The sequence below is a fragment of the Aspergillus steynii genome (genome assembly GCF_002849105.1).
Source record: "Aspergillus steynii IBT 23096 chromosome Unknown P170scaffold_3, whole genome shotgun sequence".
Lineage (NCBI taxonomy): Eukaryota > Fungi > Ascomycota > Eurotiomycetes > Eurotiales > Aspergillaceae > Aspergillus > Aspergillus steynii.
Genome location: NW_020194400.1, coordinates 4151441 through 4171212, shown reverse-complemented (window position 1 = coordinate 4171212; position 19772 = coordinate 4151441). Strand labels below are relative to the sequence as shown.

The window sequence follows — 19772 nt, the reverse complement described above, 5'->3', positions numbered from 1 at the left end:
TCCCTCTGTCAAATTTTCCCTCATGAGTGCTGCCACTAAGCGATCATCCTCCCCCCTTGCAGAGTGACGGCCACCTTACCCTCCCCCGAACGACTGCGAGAAAGCCCTCGACCCTTTCCCTCTTCCAAGGCGCCTCGCGCGTCATCATTTCGGACTTATCTTGCCCTTTCTCCGAGGCATGCCGAGATCTACGTCGGACCTGATTCTTCCGTTGTCCGATAAGCCGACCGATTTTCGGGGTGTTCAACCCCTAGTTTAAAGCCATAAACAAAGAGGTAGACATCCTACGCCAGGAAAGAAACAAGCGATAAACGACAGAGCCGGAAGAGTGCAGGGACCTTGGCAAGAGCTGTTGCACGCGGAGGGACGCTTCGAGCTCTAGATTACAAGACTCCCGACCAGGTCCACTTGGTCCCTCCAGTCCAATCATGGCGTGGGAACACTTGGATATCGATAAGCCTCACCTGGCGTACATGATCCTGGGCGGGTTCACCGGCCTGTTCATGCTGTGCTCCTTGTTTGTCAAGGAGAAACTATATATCGGTGAGGCCACGGTCGCGACCCTGTGTGGCATCATCTTCGGGCCCCATGCGGCGAATCTCTTTAATCCCATGGAATGGGGAAATGTAGACAAGATCACGCTCGAATGCTCCCGCATTGTCCTGGTGGTACAATGCTTTGCCGTCGGCGTCGAACTGCCCAAGGCTTACATGGAGCGTCACTGGAAGTCGGTCTTTCTGCTGCTGGTGCCCGTCATGACCTGGGGTTGGTTGATCACGAGTCTGTTTATCTGGTGGATGGCGCCTCTTTCCTGGCTCGAGGCCCTGGTGTGTGCCGCCTGCGTGACGGCCACTGATCCCGTGTTGGCCTCCTCCGTCGTCGGTAAGGGTAAATTCGCCAAGCGAGTCCCCAAGCATTTGCGAGATCTGCTGTCCGCCGAATCCGGCTGCAATGACGGCATGGCTTTCCCTTTTATTTACCTGTCATTCTACATTCTGCACTACCGTCCCGATGCCGGCAAGGTGTCCCTGAACTGGTTCTGTGTCACCATTCTCTACGAATGTATCGTCGGCGCCATCTTCGGTTTTCTGATCGGATACTTTGCGCGTCATGCCATCAAGTTTGCGGAGCGCAAGCAGCTGATCGATCGTGAGAGTTTCCTGGTGTTTTACTTCGTCCTGGCCGTGTTCTGTGCGGGATCCGGTAGTTTGCTGGGTATGGATGATCTTCTGATCGGGTTCGCCTGCGGTGTCGGCTTCAGTAACGATGGCTGGTTCACGGAGAAGACGGAAGAGTCACACGTGTCCAACGTCATCGATCTACTGCTCAACTTGGCGTACTTTGTCTATTTCGGGTCCATTATTCCCTGGGAGGACTACAACAACCCCGACATCGGCCTGACCCCGTGGCGATTAGTTGTGATTGCCATCCTCGTCATCTTCTTCCGTCGAATCCCCATCATGTTGATCCTGAAACCCATCATACCGGATGTAAAAACATGGCGAGAAGCCCTGTTCGCCGGGCATTTTGGACCCATCGGAGTCGGTGCCATCTTTGCTTGCATCCTGGCGAGAGCCGAACTGGAGAACGGCAACACCCAACCGGATCCGACCAATGAATTGCCACAAGCTGGATCACCGGACTATTATGTCGTGCGGCTGATATGGCCAATCACAACCTTCATGGTCATCTCGTCTATTCTGGTGCACGGCTCGTCGATTGCCGTCTTTACTCTCGGAAAGCGTATCAATACCTTGACTATCACGCTGTCTTACACGCAGGCCAACGAAGAGGGTCCGTCCTGGATGAACCGTCTGCCCCGTGTGCAGTCTATCGCCAAGGGCTCCATGTCCTTCCGCAAGGCGGATGAGCTGGAGGAATCGTCCAACGAACCGGAATATCCCCCGGGTACCCTTCCTCCCATCGGCGTTCCCGGCAACTTCCTGCGCCGGCAGCGTGATGAGGACGCCGACTCACCCCCCGGAAGGCCGCGTAGCCAACGACCTCGTCGCCGTCGCCGTCGCGACGCCGGGGCCGGTGGTCCTATCAGTCAGTCTGCAATTGCACCTCAACGCCAGCCGGAGACCGAAGACGAGAAGGCCCAGGATGAAGCCGAACAGGCCGAACGCGAGAAGATTGAGCGCGGTGGCTCCCCGCCGTCCAAGGAACGCGAGCGCTTCGGACGCGAGGCGGGCATTGAAGTGTACTTGGAAGGACATAACCTGGTCATTGAAGACGAGGACGGTAATGTTCTGAGAACGGAGAACATCAGTCACAAATCCCCTACCGAGCAGCAGCAGCACGTTGAGGAAGAGCGGCAGAAGGTACAAAAGGCGAAGTCCGAAGAGCTTGCCAAGTCCTCGAGCCAGCCCAACGGCAAGCCCGACAGTGGAGATGGCGTGCAGCCCGTGCCGGAGGATAAGACTGCTTTCGAAAAGGCCCGGAAACGATTCGGCGACTGGATGGGCTTCGGTAAGGGCCGCGCTACCGAGGATGGACCCCAACCTGGTCCGGCTTCCGAGAAGACCGGTGGAGAGGCCGCATCTCGCAAGACCCCCAAGCAAAAGCCTCGCTCGGCTCACGCATACCAATTCGGAAACACCATCATTGTCGAGGACGAGGACGGAGAGGTTATCAAGAAATACTCCATTCCCTCAACCGGAACTTCTTCAGGCGCTGCCGCCGCCGCCACGCCGGAGAAGAAACCCGATACCGGTGCCGCTGCCCCAGTGCGCCGTGGTCTCGTGCGCATGGGGACCTGGTTTGGCCAGGGAGAAGCCGAGTCCTCTCAGGCTGCCAAGAACAAGAAAGCCGCTGACGATGATTGGCTTGCTGATGATGGACTTCGTTTCACGGTGGCTGACGACGACAACATTGACAAGAAGGGAGTGAGTCACAAGGGACAGCGCATGAACAAGCACGAGTTCGTCAACCAGCTTCGCGGCCTCGGACCCAAGGCCCGTCGTGAGATGGTCGAGGAAACCGATGCTCCAGAGCGAGTCAAGGACGTCGCCCGGGGCGAGGAGAAGGAGGCCATCAAGGAGGAGCGCCGCCGTTCCTCCGTCGGAGTGCCTACTGAAGCACCGGCCAGTGACACTCAACAACCAGCCGCTCCCGCAGCTGACGACGACGATGACTTCACTACCGATAGCAGCGACCTGACTGATGAGGGATCCGACCGGGGTGCACCGGGTGGCAATGTCGCCGCTTCCCTCGCTCGATTCACTCGCGGAACTGCTGCCGACGAACGCCGCACCAGCGCTCTGGACCGGCCTGCTAGTCCTCGCCCGCGCAGAGATTCCGAAGACGACGGTACGGCGCGTGTACCGCCCTCGAAGCTGCGAGAAGCGGCCGGTCTCACTCGACCTCCTCAGCAAGCCGATCTGGACGATACCGGCGAGACTCCGGCTGAACGTCGCCGTCGTCTAGCCGCCCTTGGTGAAGATGACTCGGACGAGGCGGTGGATGAAGAATCCGACAGCGAGGATGACGGCGATTTCCGTCAGGTGCCCGGCAAGATCTCTTTTGCGGATGGCACCAAGCCTGCGCGAACCAAGACCGACGAGGGAAGTTCCAGCGAGGGCAACGGATCGGGGTCATCGAACCAAGGATACCGGCCTCGAATTTCCTGGGGTGGCGAGAAGGGTAGAGAGACTTGAAGACTAGAAAGAAGAGTTTCTATATCATGAAAGATCGTACGGAGAAAAGTCAAAAGGGCGGTGAGGAACCGTGATTCGGTGAGGTGGCGTTGCTCCCTCATGCTTGGCTTCCTGCTGGACCCTCGACTCCTGTGTTGCATTGACTGAGCGAACCTCTTCCATGAGTTTGATGTGTATAGAAGTTTTTGGCAGCTTTTCTTTCCTTTTCTCCTTCTTGACATTATTTTCTGTGTTTCAATATCCCTTAATTTGTTAGAATGAACAGACTTGGTTTCTGTTTAATATATAGACTTTTCTTTTATATGAGGATAACATTCTTGCTTCACCATGACATGTAAGATATGTATACGTACGGCAGGGTTATTTACGAGGGACAATCTGTGCCTGTTTTATAGAAACGGGAGATTATCTATAAACTCCTTCAGCGGCCCTTTCATTGTCCAGATTTCTGCAAAGATAGCAATAATCCAGTCAGGCTTCTCGCGCAGATATAAGTATTTAATTTTTATATTCAATACAAATCCCCCTGGTCCAATATTGTGGACAGTCACGCGTGGCTTAGTATAGGATATGAAGCTTAGAATATGTTTGAATTCTTAAAATCCACAGCTCGCTGAAGGTGCCATACTTTCCTCACCTTTTATTCCCGATACTACTCCGTAGGACTGACTCAGTGAATATACAGTAGATCCACAGGGCTTGATATGATCAGTGAATGGTGTAGCTGACTCTGATTCCATTCTGGATACTAAACCTTTCCCTAATCCCTCTTTCTCTTCTTCACAGTACTCTATCTTTCCAGTCCTCCTTCTGCACTCCTCAACCAACGTATCGAGAAAGCAAAAGCCATAACTTCAAACCTGCTGTTTAGGACTGCGCAAAATCAAGACAACCATATACAAGATCTCTGATCGAGAAGCACCAAGGGGATCTTCCAGGGGGAAAAATGACAGAAGTGATCGTGGAAATCCCCAGGTCTCGGGGGTAAACTTCCTCGAGCTATACCATTGCTTTTTTTAGGGGCTCGAAAAATAGGCAGATAAAGAAAGCTTACATCTGGTCTTGAGGTTTCACAATCTAGAACATACTGGGGAGACGAGAAACTGCATTCAATGCAGTCATATGTCCAGCGTCTTCAGAAACTACTGGGCATGTTGTTCGCTACACTCGTGGATACTATGGCTAATTATTTATATTTCAGGTCCAACAGTGATCGCTATATGATTGTCTTGTACCTCAGTAGGGGTCGTACCCTCTGGATAGGGTGGACATCAGAACTTAGCCCACGCCATTGCATCTGCTACACGGCGCAGATATCGTTACCGCTCGCAATTATGGGTACAGAATCAGTTACCCATGTCGGGACATATTTTCTTGCAAGAAGAATTCAAAGCTGCATGACGGTCAGGATATTTTCCACTATTAAAAATGGGCCTCAATTGAGCTACTCACTTCATACAATGAAGTCTTCACGGCCAATTTGACCGTTGGAAATTGGTAAGAGATACTTAGCCATTGCATATTGGTTCTATTAGCTAACAATACTCAACCAAAGACATGGATAATACTCTGGCTTGATGAGGGGAATAAAACTCCCTCAGAGTGGAGCACGCATCAGGTTAACATCATCCTTGACAGAAAGCGCCAAGTGCTCAGATCTTTACCACTGGTATTGGAGGGTTCGAGTTAGCTCAGCCAGATGGGATTGTTTGTGGTTTGCAGACGTCTTGAACACCAGGGAGATAGCTCCTCGAACTCTGCATATAGTCCGTCGACAATAGCATTCAGTCAGTTCAGCTGTGGACTTGCTCCTTAGAAGTCTGCTATTATCCGATGACGAGACTTTTTGAAATAATGATTTACCATGATGTCTTATCCTCAAGGTAAGTTCTCGGGTTCCGGAGACCAATTTTCTAAATCTAATACTTTCACGCAGGCATTTCCTACAGTCATTCAGACGTCACCTCACTCACCGTGGCGAGAATAGAATATGACAGTCAAATATTTCCCGTTGCTGCGTGTCAAGGTAAGTACTGCGGCCTTTGCTCCTTCCCGTCCTGTGCAGGTGTGGTGTCACGTACTCAAACCTCACCAACATAAATATTTCTCTCCGGTATGCCTATTGAATAGCCCTATTATTCAACAGGGTACTTAGTCACCAAAATCGATACATAAAAAGAATCCGGAACGGTACCTACTGCGGTACGGGTTATGACCTACATGGCTTGAGCTGCATCTAACAATTAACAGGTTATGTAAACAACCCGAACCCCGGATATGGCGACAACCTGCACAAGGCTGAGAAGACGGCTGCAAAGAACGACGCGGCCCCTAACCCCCCGGTTCTTCTGAGCAAGGTGAACGGCGGCATATGTTGGCATGTGGATGATTCGAGGTATTTATGCGGCAAGGTCTTGGTTAAGTCTGCTGTAAGTTGACCATCCCGCGCACATAAAAGGCCTATAATAAATAGCAGGTTAGTACTGGAATCACTGGCGTCAAGCGCACTTGTCCAGTTGAGAAATCCCCGGATATCGGGCTTGCGTTGAAACTTCGCGGCAGCATGGAGAGAAGTATGCCCGAGTCGACAAGCAGAGACAGATGATGCTCTTGTCAGGCGCAGCAACAGTATCTTCGTTCATTATTGACTGTCTGAGCCAACGACTGTCAGTCACCTTCATGTCTCGCAGGGCATGTAAATGAATTACACTCCCAGAATTCGATATCAATTGGGCAAGACATGTTAAAGACGGAGTCTGTCATCACGCTGGATACTTGAAATGATCAAATACGGCCATTTCACACCAACCGGGTAGTCCAGATGAGACGGTTAGCGGAGACTGTGTTGACGGTTTCCTTGTGAACACTTAACTTTACCATATTTCGACCTAATATCTTGATCCTAGGGATCTTCCAGATCAGTCTTAGAATCTCCGCCACGGCGATTCTATCAGGTCTCAGTTTCTCACGTTGTTCAAGTCTTCAGCGGAGAGGGTGAGGAATCGAGGGACCAGACCTGCCCTTTTATACTGACGAGTTTATCGATAAACTACGGGAAATATCAGCTGAAGACGATATTTTATCTTTACTTTAAAACATTAAGATGCATCGAGCCGTCATCACTGATCCAGATGCGTCCGATACTGCTGGATCGTATCCCTCCTGTGAGAAGTGTGGCGTGGAGGGTTGGTCGCACCCATAGGTACCAGGTACCTACACTACGACTGTTATAACCTATCAACATATTCATGATATATTAATACCATGCCGCTCAATCGAATTTCAGGCGAGCTTCTTCGCTTCGTGATATTTACCAGAAGATTGACAAAACCAACGCCACCACACTCGTCTACGAAGGAAATACCATATGTGACAGGGTTATTGATATCACGGCCTACAAGATTGAAGACATGGCAAAAGAAAATACCCAAGCCTACTTACGTGGTGTTGCATTAATACAGTTCACCTCCGAGTCAGACGACGAAGAAAAAGTCAGGTCTCGAATTGACCCTGTAACTATCCATTCGAAGCTCACGTCAAGTTGAACTCCACGCGATATACGTTCGCCGAAGAGGTCAGGGCAATCACCACAGTCGTTTACAAAGAGAACCATTCGAAGACCCACGGTCATTTCATATGGAATGATCTCTCCATAGACCAGCTCTAGTAGTAGGTGATCCCGAAACACCGCCGGAGTGAACCGGTGGGTGTTTCACGCTTCTTCTTTCCTTTTGACACGACTATCATTCGAAGACCCCTTGACGCGCGATAAGGAAAAATTTGGGTTGACCGACGACAAGACATGGCAGAAAGAAGACTTTAACACCCCGGGCGCCTTCTCGATTCCTGTATGTATCTACACACGAACGCCTACATCTGAATATCATCGTTTTTCATCGTTGGATTCGTCTTCATCTCCCGTGGCGGAGCTAGTAGCCTTGCGGAGGCTTGTTTCATTGTCACGATCACCATAGAGCCTTATCATTTCTTGATTGCTTTCCTTTGACCGTGGCCTTGGGTCGGGAGAATCGCGCCAAAGTTGATCGTGCTGCGTTTTGCCAAATGAAAAGTCGCCATGGGTAGCGCGAGGAGAAATACCCTTCCAGGCCAGTGACATTACATATGCCAGATGAAGTCGGAAAGATGTTCGGGATCACATACAGCAAACTGGTCGCGTTAGTTAGGAGATGAGGTATGGCGCTTGATAACAGGAAAAAGAAGTCACTATGGTTAGATGTCAGATTATTCATGTCTGCTAACAGGAAGTCCCCCGGCCTGATATAGCGGATCTCAAAGAAATTCTATAGTTGCTTGTTCCATTGCTCGCTGGGTATGTTGACATAGTTCCTAAGTTTGTCGTCAAAAGAGTGGCTATCAAGGAACTAAAACAAAGACAGTTGATTACAGATAGTCAGTCAAATAGATTGTCATTTATTGGAATGTCCAAACAGTAAGATCCATTCAATCCATGCATGCATCATATTCATTATGTCGATCAAGAGACGCTGAAGAAAGATGAAAGAAATTGAATCAATAAAAATAAAAAGGATAGATAGAATGGAAGCCTGAATGAAAGCAAAAAGACAGTGGTAATATGGACAGGTAGAAGAGTTTATTCAAAGGGAAAAGAAAAAGGTAAAAGATGGAAGGGAGGAAAGAGAAATCAATCAACGCTGAATGTTTGCTTTTCCAGTCCGTTATAATCCCCAACACCAGAACCAAACACCCACTTATATAATAATGATCAATGTAAGAATCGAGTAAGCAAGGGCTTGCTTGAATGAGAAGAATGCAATGTTTAACAAAAGCCGTGGAAATAAAGGTGTCCGCCTTGAACAAGGGGTATCTTTCTCGAACAAAGCGAGATGACATTAGAGAACTCCGCCCGGTAGATTGATCTGAGCCTGTCGCCCTTCAAAGCCCGCGCTGTTGGGCGCCGACCCTGCTGCGGCTCCTCCGGTGGCGGCATACATGGTGTTCTCGAACGGTTGCAGGTGCTTGCGTAGCATGAACATCGGCTTGCGCCCCTCTTTTTCTAGTTGCTTGAATAGAATGAGCGGGCGTTCGTCTAGCGCAAGACACCGCTCTTGATCCCCATACACGATATACAATGCATATTGCTTCCAATCTGCGTTGATGTTGTACTTCTTCAGAGCGGCCGGGAGAACTTTGTGACAAGGATCGTCCATGGAAACGCGGAACGACTTGAAGATCTCCACGCTGGGAGGATCCCCACCCGCTCGGGAGTCGGAGCGTGTCGGGATCTCCGGGCGGGTGGCCTGGGTAGGCGTCGGATTCAGGCGATCGGGTCGAGATTGTGTGGGCATACTGTCCTCGTAGTGGTCGTAATTATTGCGGCTGTTCGAATTCGGCTGCGTGTAGGACCGCGAGGCCAGCGTTTGCGTGTTGCCGTAATGTCCACCGGGTGACGTGGGAGACGGAATGCCCGGGGAGAGTTGTGATTTGCCGTTCATCGTGCTCAGATGCGACGAGGAGACGGCGGCGGTCGAAGGGTCCAAGGCGTTATCATTGTAGGGTCGGTTTTCGTGGATCGAGGGCGGAATGTGGGTGGGAGAGTTGTTCTTCGGGGTTGTGCCTCCATTGTGTAACCGCTTGGAGAAGGTGCGAGAAATTCCGGACACAGACCGTTCCAGCAGAGTGATGCCGGAGGGAGAGCTGATCGGTTGATTGTCATGATACCCTTCGGGGACGGAGCTGGGGATGGCAGACGGAGGGGGCAGCGGCTGCGACCGGTCTTTGGACATCTTAAACACGGGAAGGAGCTCCTCTCGCAGTCGTCGGTATTCCTCGGCAATGCGTCGCATCTCGGATTCGACGGTCGTAATCCGCTCATCTCGTAGACGGATGGATTGAATCAGGCGAGCCACGTCGTCTTGGGACGCATTCTCGTTCATGCTTTGATCCGCCGCTGCAGAACCGGGTAAGCAAGGAGGGGGAACAAGCGAGCGAATTGAGGCAACCTACAGAGGGGAATATAATGATCGGCATCGAGCGGGATGTCTTGCTTGACTTTGGTTTCGTAAACGCTTTTCAGGATGGTCAACCGATGGCCCACGCTGATGATGCCCATTTCCTTCAATTCGTCATGTTTCAGCGCAATCAGCGCTTCTCCCACGATTTCATTTTCTGTCAATCAATGCCATTTATCAGCGACCGTCGATCGTCGGAAAGACGTTGTTTTCCGGTTAACCAAGCCAACTCACCTAGAAACGCCGGGCAGTATTGACGAAGACCGAGGGCGGCGAGGAAGTTGGCGCACTCTTCGGCAGTCCATTCGGTGATGATCGTCCGCGGGGACTGCGGGTTGTGTTCGACATTTGCATAGGAGGTCGGCGTATGTTCCGCGGAGGGGAAATCGGACTCCGACGGAGAGGCCTCCGAGTCCGTGGCCAAATGGGGAGAGGTGATCACGCTGCGCTCGTACTCGTCGTCCGCGTCGGAGTCGGCATGGTAGGAGGTATGAAGAGACATGGCGAGGTTGTTGATGTGAGGGTTTACACGAAGACGAAAATGAGAGATGGATTGTTTGGGTGGAGGCCGGTGGAGGTAGTCGGCGCGGCTCGAGCGTCAGGGTCCAAGCCGACGAAGAGGGAAGAGAAGAGAGGTAAGAACGAGCGATCTGATAGCGGAAGGATGAGGAGATGTGTAGGTTATCCCATCTAGAAGGCGAACAGCAGTCTGAATTTAGGCCGACGAGTGACTCTCAGCCAAGCAATCGTGCCGCATGGGACAAGGCAGGACGGCGGCTGGAAGGAAGAGAAGCCGAGATCGCTGGAATGCGGAGAAGGCACCGAATCGAGGGTGAGAGGAGCGGTTGACCCTTGGCCGGGGTTTGTAGGATGAGCCGAAAGGGCGACGCGAAATCGAGGATAACGCAGGCCGTGGATCGAGAAAAAAGCAAAGCAGCGAGTCTCGATTCGACCGGAGCGGGGAAGCTCTTCTGGGCGATTCCAGGCAGACGTGGATGGATTCGGGAAGACGGAGACGAGTTGAGGCGGGATGGAGGCGACCGGCGGTGATGACGAAGCAAACAATGGACGACGAGGCCAGGCGACAAGAGAGAAGCAGGAATGGACGGGAGGAACGAGTCGAGATGGCAGGCGATGGAGGAGACGAGACGAGACGAGATGGAATGAAATGAAATGAAATGCGGATGAAGTCGACGGGGATCGCCGCACGTGACGGTCTGGACTCGACTTCTTTTGTCTTTGCTTTCCTTTCCTTTTCTTTTCTCTTTTTTCTTCGCAGGTGCTTCTACAGAGTACTTGATTCGACTAAAAAGTCTCTGCAAGACATCCCCGGCAATATGTATGTCTATCGACAGTCTTTCCTCTTCTTCAGATTTCTCGCCGGCCACCAATTCCTTGCATCTCCCCGGCAGGATTCGTAAGGGACGGCAATAGTCACCTTCCCCCACTCATTGATAATAATTACTATAATACGGAGTATTATTATTATTATTCTAGGCGCTAAGTTTTTTTTCTCTTTACTCCGTATCTTTTCTGATCCTATCCCCTGGATGACTCGAGCAACTAGCCAATCTAGCAGCCAGATAGTCGACGGCACTATTGAACCGCTAGCCTCGATCAATCCGCTGCAGACCATCGTTGACTGGAAGAAATCCTTCTCCGGAGCCCAAGAGCAACGCTGTCAGCCTTCCAATAGTGCCGGAGCCTTTAACGCTTTGGGCGGGGAGACGGTGGAATGCTCCGCTGTCATCGTGCCAATTATTGATTCCTTCCCCTGATGAATCCCAGAGACGCTGGTTCTTGGCCCGAACCTGGCGCTGCCCTGTCTCGGTGCGCATCTGCTTGGGGTGTTCCTCCGGTTCATCGTCGTTGGCTTCCTTTTCCCCTTTTATTTTCCCTTCTTTTCTTCTGGTCGGTGGCCACTCCACTTCAAGACCGACTAGTATCCCTTGCTCCCCCCCACCATCAGACAATCCCCTCCGGACGATCTATTTTCGGCCGCATCTTGCCTCCGAAGTAAGTCCTGGCCTGTTCGTCACGACCGTTGCGCTAGCATGTGGCTGTCTGTAGTCTGTGCCCTGCACGTTCGGCCTGCTTCCTTCGGAGTCACCGCTGAGCTCGGACTGGGTTGCTATTTCCATCCTGCCAGCGCACCGGGTCCGGGATTATTGATATCATCAGGGCATATTGAATAAAAATTAATATTGGGGGTTGTCTCACCTGCCATAGAACGGATCGCCTTTAGCTCTGACCTCGACGGATACCAGCTGCAAGGTCGCCCGGTGGTGGCATCTGTTTGGCCTGGAGGTTCGGGTGACACAAGGCTGGCCCCGGATTCCAGGGCCAACGAGCCCCTCGAGATGGGTTAGTCGGGGAGCTAATCTGCAGAGCTGTCGGATTGCGGTATCTGCGAACGCATCTGTAATGTGTTATAACGGTTCTTTAATTGGCTCTGGGCTGGTTACTCTCAGCAGCACCAGTGACAAGTCATAGTAATGTGAGTTTGTCTAATAAATAGCAAGCAAACTGATGAATTAAAGTGACTGCCACTCTTGGATTATACACAAAGTACTCTAGTATATGCTCTGTGGAGTAGCTCATTCGTGGAATCGACAGTGGAATCAACAGGATGCATGGCACAAGTATATGTTGACTGGATGCGAATCAACACTATGGATTTCACTCTGTATTCTGAGTAAACCATAGTATGCATGGATACTGCAAGATATTGTTTTAGAAGCTCTACTGAATCCAATCGGTAGAGACAGAATCAATTCACACTTGGTAGAAGTTCAATGAATCAATTCAGGTCAATGACGCATCGGGATCACTTCGGTAGAACCAACTACTACATATTATCAATCGCATTCTCAATTTCCTCCATCTCACATCCCTGTTGTGCATAATCCAATCCCTCGTGCATCTATTGAACCATAGCTGCTAAGGTGGCCATCTCGGACCGGCCTCCAACAACCAGTCGGGCCATTCTTTTTCTCCGTCTCTTGGCTCTCCCTCTCTTCCTCACATCAACTGCGCAATTGCCCTCCACCTCCTGCTGGTACGTATTCTCTCTCTACAAGCTCCCTCGACCCTCCACACCTCGTCACTACCCCCAGTTCCCGAACGAAGCTAATCGCCGTCGATCGCGACCAGATCGCAATTCCTGCCGTCCCGCCCGTTCGTCTCCGCGTGGTCAACTATACCCCGTTGCAGTTGAACGCCGGTCCTCGACCTCGCCTCCGTCCACTTCTTCGGTCGCTGTCATACCGACAATCGAGGCGCGTCGTCTACGCTATCATCGAGTCTATCAGGGCAAGGAGATATACCTCATCGGGACCACTGCTCGGTAATCCCGGAGACGGACGACGAACAAAATCGAGATCGGCCGCCGACGCGACTTCTCCTTCCTCGCCTCCAGTCGAAGTCTCGTCTACGAGCACGAGCGCAACAGATCCAATCTACCTACTCCGTCCCTGCGACATCTATTACCTCGATACCACCCTCATCACCCGATCGGTCGGTCGTGATCGCCCATCCTCCCAACCCTCCTCTTCCTCCCTCGAGACCACCCACCAACCAACCCACTACCAACCACCTCAACTGAACCTCCCAACTACCACCCAAACCAAACCAAACAACTCAACCCCAAAACCAAAACCAAAATGCCCTCCTCCTCAACCACCAACCCCCCCACCGCCACCCTCACCCCCGAAACCCTCGAACACGACCTCCTCACACACCTCGCCTCGACCACCGCGCTCGAAGACCTGCACTCAAACCTCCTCTGCTCGCTGCAACGCACGGGCTGGACCGAAAAGATCCGACGCCTGTCGCTCGAGCTCCTCCGCGCGGGCCGATGCGATCGCTTCGACGAGGTCGTCGAGGCGGTGGTCGCGTCCGCAGAAGGGAGGGGTCATGCGCTCTGGGACGCGGAGGGGAATGCACACGCCCAGAGCCAGAGTCAGAGTCAGAGTCAGAATGGGTCCGAGGATGGGGTTCTGGATGGTAGTGGTGGTGCTGGGGACGCGGCGGTGAGGAATCTGGATGTGCGCATTCCGTCGGAGGTGGTGGAGCAGGGGGTTCGTGCGATCAAGGAGGTGTTGCGGGAGGTGGTGGTTTTGGAGGATGATGGCGAGTCGAATGTTGGTGAGGGTCAGGGGCAGGGGTCGAATGGCACCGAGAAGGAAAGGGAGAAAGACAAAGACAAGGAGAAGGAGAAAGGCAAACACGGCGCGGAGAAAGTCAAGTCCAAGTCCGAGCTCAAGAACGGTGATACAAGTCCCGTCAAGAAGACGGAGAAGAAGCCGAAACCGGGGAAGCAGAAGTAGATCTTCTCTCTCTGCCTGTCTGTCACGTCTGAGCATCTTGTTTTTCTGTCTGTCTTCCTGGGTCTAGGCGTTTCGGTTCTGCTTACGAGTTCTTGATACCTTACACTGTCTATTTCGTTATCACTTTGCGTTTCCTTTCTTTCTCGGATTCATGTCATTCGCTTGTCGTCCCTTAAGTTGTACAACATCACTATTCACGGACATGGGCTGGATGGACTTGTCTAACCTACCTTATCTGCCTAGAACATACGGGTAGAATATTCTAATGACTTCAAGACACCCATTTACAACTACATAACTACAAACACACGAGACTCAAGATGAATGGATTCCATGAGGAACTATTATATCAGGCAAGTAGACACAGGTGATGTCCGTCTAGATGAAAAGACCAGAACCAAGTAACATTCCCAGTTGTTCTCATCAAACACCTCAGGCCATCTCGCTAGATCTAACTAGTGCCGGTCGATAGATAGGTAACAAACTTTGGAAACATTAAAGGACATGAAAGTAAACGAAATGAACAAACAAAAATTTAATCGTAGAGGCTGTCATCATTGCCGGCTTCCCCGAACGTGTTGTTGTCCTCAACCTCGCCCGCAGACGGGAAGCGGAAGAAGCTGCTGCCGCCCGAGTTCTTCAGGCTCTGCGCGAACGCCTCGTACCGGCGGATCTCCACGTCGCTGACGGATCGGCGAGCAGACTTCATGGCCTCCTCGAAGTGGGCGCGGGTCAGCTCGGGCACGGGGTCCTCCTCGTCCAGGTCCTCATCCTCATCCATCTTGACATCCTCGCCGTTGGCCTCGCGCTGCTTCTGGCGCTCGATGTCGGCGGAGATCGACTGCTTGATGGCAAGCTTGACCGCCCGCTGGGTAACGAAGCCAAGATCGGCACCGGAGAATCCGTGCGTCTTGCTGGCGATGAACGACATGTCGATGTCGCCGGCCACGGGGGTCTTGCGGAGCTGGGCCTTGAGGATACCCTCACGGGAAGCCTGGTCGGGCAGAGGCACGTAGACCAGGGTGTCGAGACGACCGGGACGGACAAGAGCGGCATCCAGCTGCTCGGGTCGATTCGTGGCACCGATGACGAAGACGTTCTTCTTGGAGGTCATACCATCCATTTCTATTGACATGGGGTTAGCATGATGGAAAATATTAGGAGGGAAAATTCATAAACCTACCAGTCAGAAGCTGGTTGACAACACGGTCCGAAGCACCACCAGCATCGCCGACGGATCCACCACGGGACTTGGCAATCGAGTCCAACTCGTCGAGGAAAACAACGCAAGGAGCGGCGGCACGGGCCTTGTCGAAGATATCACGGATGTTGCTCTCCGACTCACCGAACCACATACTCAGCAGCTCAGGGCCCTTGACGGAAATGAAGTTGGCAGCACACTCGTTGGCAACGGCCTTGGCGAGCATGGTCTTACCCGTACCGGGAGGACCATAGAACAGCACACCTCGGGAGGGCGACAGACCGAACTTCTGGAATTTTTCGGGGTGGTCCACGGGGTACTGGACGCTCTCGATGAGCTCGCGCTTGACCTCCTCCAGACCACCAATGTCCTCCCAGCGTACGTTGGGAACCTCGACAACGGCAACCTCGCGCAGGGCGGAGGGGTTGGAGACACCAAGGGCGAAGCGGAAGTTCTCCATGGTGACACCCAGCGAGTCGAGCACCTCGGCCTCGATCGTGTCCTCGTCGAGATCGATCAGATCCATCTTCTCACGGATCTGCTGCATGGCGGCCTCGGAGCACAGGGAGGCAAGATCGGATCCAACGTAACCGTGGGTGTCGGCGGCGATGGTCTCCAGGTCGACATCCTCTCCGAGCTTCATGTTCTTGGTGTGGATCTGCATGATCTCCAGACGACCGGTGGGGTCGGGAATACCGATGTCGACCTCACGGTCGAAACGGCCGAAACGACGCAGGGCGGGGTCGATGGAGTTGGGGCGGTTGGTGGCAGCCATGACGACGACGTTAGAGCGGGCCTTCATGCCGTCCATCAGAGTCAGGAGCTGCGAGACGACACGGCGCTCGACCTCTCCGTTGGTCTTCTCACGCTTGGGGGCGATGGAGTCGATTTCGTCGATGAAGATGATGGCGGGGGAGTTCTTCTCCGCCTCCTCGAAGGCCTTGCGCAGATTCGACTCGGACTCACCGGCCATCTTGGACATGATCTCGGGACCGTTGATCAGGAAGAAGAAGGCACCGGTCTCGTTGGCCACGGCACGAGCCATCAGGGTCTTACCGGTACCGGGAGGACCATACATGAGGATACCACGGGGGGGCTTGATACCGATGGACTTGAAGAGCTGGGGGTGACGCAGGGGCAGCTCGACCAACTCACGGATCTGAGCCATCTGCTTGCGGCAACCACCGATGTCATCGTAGCCGACCTCGTTGAGGTTACCCTCCTCGTCCTCTCGCTGGATGGGCTCACCCTCGCAGTGGATGATGGTGTCCTGCGCAACGATACCGTACTCCGGGGGATCCACCTCGACGACCTTGAATTCCACTTGTCTCATACCACCTCTTACCGTGAACAGGTCTCCCTGTCTCACGGGTCGGTAGGCTTCGCGGAAGTATGGGGCGAGGTAGACATCGAAGAGAGATCCGGTAAGACCCTCGACGGTGTCGGCGATGGGGAGAACAGCAATACGCTTGGCCTATAGCGCAGAGAATGGTCATTAGTTACACTAACTCCAAGGCGACAACGTCAAGGACCTTGGGGACTTACGTATTTGATGTCGGGGCAAGGGTGAACCGTGATGACATCGCCATGCTTGACGCGGAGGTTGTGACGGACAACACGGTTGATACGAGCACTTCCGTCATCGAGATCGTCGTCGGCCAGCACAATCAGAACGGTGTCTTTCCGCTTCTTGCCCTTGACCAAGACTGTGTCACCGCGGAAGAGCTGAAGGGTATCCATGGTGTTGTTGGAGAGGGCAATGACGGAGTTGTCATCGTTGACGGCATCGGTGACACTAAACGGGTTGCCAGGTCAGTATGAGGAAATCGAAGCAAGGCCCACTTTCATCTGGGGTCACCTACATCAACGAGTTGGGCTTCTTCTTCTTCTTGAGGATAGCTGTCGAGGTGTCGAGTTCCTGTGGCAAAGCGGATCAGTACATGCTTACAGGAAAGCGCTTGTCTATCCTCATTTGAGATTGATTACCTCTTTCTTCTCGGCGCCAGAGGCGTCACTGGGATGGGTTAGCTTGAGCCCTTCATGCCAGAACCAAAGAATTCAGACGTACTTGAGGTTGACCCTCTTCTTATCGTGGGTGTGATCGGGCTCCGTGCTCATTTTGAAGTCTGGGAGAGATGAAAGACGAATCGAATAAGCTCTTGAAGCAACGTAGGCTTAACGGACGTCGCTGGGATTGAGTGGACGAACCCGGCGACAGGGATGGGGAAAATCAAAGAGATGGTAAAAGAGAACAAGAAAACGCGGAGTCCAACAGACGCGATGGCAGGTCTGAGGGGACAAAGTAAATTGGGTATGAAGATGAGGGGGGAGGGGGGAGGTGAAGTCAGAGAGTTGGAAGTGAGAGCGGAGGGTGACGAGAAACAGCTTCCGTTAAGAGGTGACGATAGAGCGCCAGTGCCTGCCGGGTGGATGACTTAAGCTGCCCTGCCTGAGGATCCTCCCGCCACCGCCCGGAGAGAAGCGCATGGAAGCCGGTCGTATCCACCAGATGATGGCATTTCCCTGGACTACTCTGTACTTCACGGTGAATACCAGATCCATTCTTCTGCTGCAGATGACAAACTCCATCATTATCTCCGACCTGCCCTTCCTCTGCCCTGCACGACGCACGGGGGCGACGTCCGTGAAGCCAGGCACCTCGGCTCTGCAAACACGCCTGCCTCAGGCATCCGCGGCCTCTTCGCAGCCATGGAACCAGCGCATCTATTCTCAGGTTTGGCTGATCTGGAGTGGGACTTGAAACTTAGCCCGTGTCTCTGATTCCCTGTTCTCGAAAGAGTATTAGATTGCCATTTCTGGAACATCTGGGTTTTGCTCCAATATACGGAGTACGGCGTAACGGTTGCTCCACTGGCCGTGCTAAATCCCAGACTGGAAATGGAGATTCTACTAAGAGATTATTTTACTCCGAGATATTTGCCTATTCCTCTGGCGTGCAATAATACCCATCTCATCGTCATCGCTCAGCTAGGGTCAATAGTGGGTGCTTCAGGGCATGCAGATCGACGCCAATTAGAAAACAGCACATGGTGAGTATGATCAATCCACTTCGACAGCCAACAAATCCTGCCATCATTTGAGTGAGCTACTATGTAAAAATAAATCCTCTGCAACGTGGAATCCGTACTCAGGCCTCGGCGCTGGGCCACATTGTACCGTAGAGATAGAAGACTGAAATACGCAATGTCAAACCGAGAGCCATGGCTTGCAGGAAAACATTTATGTCTAGCAGGCATAAAAAACAAATAAAATAAAATAAAATCCAAGATCGAGTCTAGAATGTAGGCGCCCGGTCCAGACAGGGTGAATAGCCCAGGCAGAATAAGTCCCATCAGGCTGCAGCCTCAACGACCCTCTGAAAACAACAGGGTGAATGAGGCTGCGCATATCAGAGCCATCTATTTGCCATGCACAATGTGGCTAGAGGATAGGCAGACTGCGCCGTAGTCATGTCGGAGTCATTCTGACGACAGAAGGAAGTCTCAAATAGCTTACTGTATAGCTTCTCTAGCCTCCGGGGGACCAGACCACACCTTATCGCCAGAGGGCGGTTATAAACAGAGGCAGAGCTCGGCTCCTCATGTGTAGAGGGGCCTCCCAACGGCATAATCTATCCAGGTGCCCGGTGACGTGTGTCTGAAATACACCTATTGCTAGGGTCGGTACAAGAGCTTGAATATTCGAGAGAATCTATAAGCTAGTCCCAACCTGCCTCGAGTCTTTGCTTCCATATCAAACTTGCATTCTGACCAAATCCAGACATACATACCCTATCGCCACTGTCTTGTCGGCAAACCTGCCCGTCCAAACCAGCAATCCTAGCAAGACAACGCCCAACCCAGAAATGAACAACCAAACATGGCACCCAAAAGACTACCAAGACGCCATGTCCAACACGCTCAGCGACGAAGATCTAACGCGGCTGCTCAAGCAACCCGGCTGCGCACCACGCTTCGTCTACGGGGCTCTCATGCTGCCCACCGTGCTGAAGTGCATCATCAACGAGAGCCAGACCGTCAATATCCATGAGCGCATGACACGCGCCACGGTCTCGGGGTTTAGACTGTATCAGTTCTCGAGCACAAGCACCCCGGTGATGCGGCGGAGCCGGGATCCCGGGTCGGTGGTAGAAGGGATTCTAGTTCTCGGGCTGGACGAGACGCAGCGAAATGCGATCTACGAGCTCGAGTGCGGGCTGATGGGGTTGGTGAGCGTGGAGGTGCAGATCTATGTGCGTGAGAACCTCGAGGAACTTGATATTCTGAACGCGAGGACTGTGGATGCGGGTGCGTTTGTCTGGGTCGGGTCCTCGGTCGAATTGATCCCCATGAAGAGCTCGAGGTGGGCGGTGGATGGCTTCCTGAAAGAGCCGTTTTATGAATCGATCGAGACTTCTCAGCGTAGACGGGCTTTAGATGGCGAGGACCGGCCCCCGGAGGCTTCTGACGGCGGCGGTGATTGATGGCGAGAAGACCAGGTTTCTGAGGCTGATTTACCCAAGCTAGGATATAGTTAAGTCGGATCTGGGCGTCCAAGACCCCAGAGCATAAATGTCTAGAACGAATACAATGCA

General features: G+C 52.6%; 5 protein-coding genes across 5 annotated transcripts; 3 read left to right on the top strand and 2 right to left on the bottom strand.

Annotated features, from left to right (window-relative positions):
• Positions 1–428: 428 nt before the first annotated feature.
• P170DRAFT_425511 (Na+/H+ antiporter Nha1) lies at positions 429–3659 on the top strand (the record flags this gene model as incomplete). Its single annotated transcript, XM_024847639.1, has 1 exon — positions 429–3659. One exon carries the CDS (start codon positions 429–431, stop codon positions 3657–3659), a length of 3231 nt encoding a protein of 1076 aa, XP_024706564.1.
• Positions 3660–8530: 4871 nt separating this feature from the next.
• Positions 8531–10151, bottom strand: P170DRAFT_355702 (adaptor protein STE50; the record flags this gene model as incomplete). Its single annotated transcript, XM_024844104.1, has 3 exons — positions 8531–9588; positions 9645–9806; positions 9884–10151. 3 exons carry the CDS (start codon positions 10149–10151, stop codon positions 8531–8533), a joined length of 1488 nt encoding a protein of 495 aa, XP_024706563.1.
• Positions 10152–13311: 3160 nt separating this feature from the next.
• On the top strand, positions 13312–13977 carry P170DRAFT_425508 (uncharacterized protein; the record flags this gene model as incomplete). The annotated part of the gene is made up of 1 exon (XM_024847638.1): positions 13312–13977. One exon carries the CDS (start codon positions 13312–13314, stop codon positions 13975–13977), a length of 666 nt encoding a protein of 221 aa, XP_024706562.1.
• Positions 13978–14291: 314 nt separating this feature from the next.
• On the bottom strand, positions 14292–17504 carry cdc48 (AAA family ATPase CDC48). Its single transcript, XM_024849134.1, has 7 exons — positions 17387–17504; positions 17247–17304; positions 17165–17192; positions 17041–17096; positions 16724–16973; positions 15161–16652; positions 14292–15102 (listed from the first exon to the last, which is right to left on the bottom strand). The coding sequence occupies exons 2-7, from the start codon at positions 17294–17296 to the stop codon at positions 14513–14515; spliced, it is 2466 nt and encodes an 821-aa protein (XP_024706561.1). The 5' UTR covers positions 17297–17304; positions 17387–17504; the 3' UTR covers positions 14292–14512.
• Positions 17505–19043: 1539 nt separating this feature from the next.
• On the top strand, positions 19044–19661 carry P170DRAFT_464215 (gamma-glutamylcyclotransferase family protein; the record flags this gene model as incomplete). The annotated part of the gene is made up of 1 exon (XM_024852227.1): positions 19044–19661. One exon carries the CDS (start codon positions 19044–19046, stop codon positions 19659–19661), a length of 618 nt encoding a protein of 205 aa, XP_024706560.1.
• Positions 19662–19772: the final 111 nt, after the last annotated feature.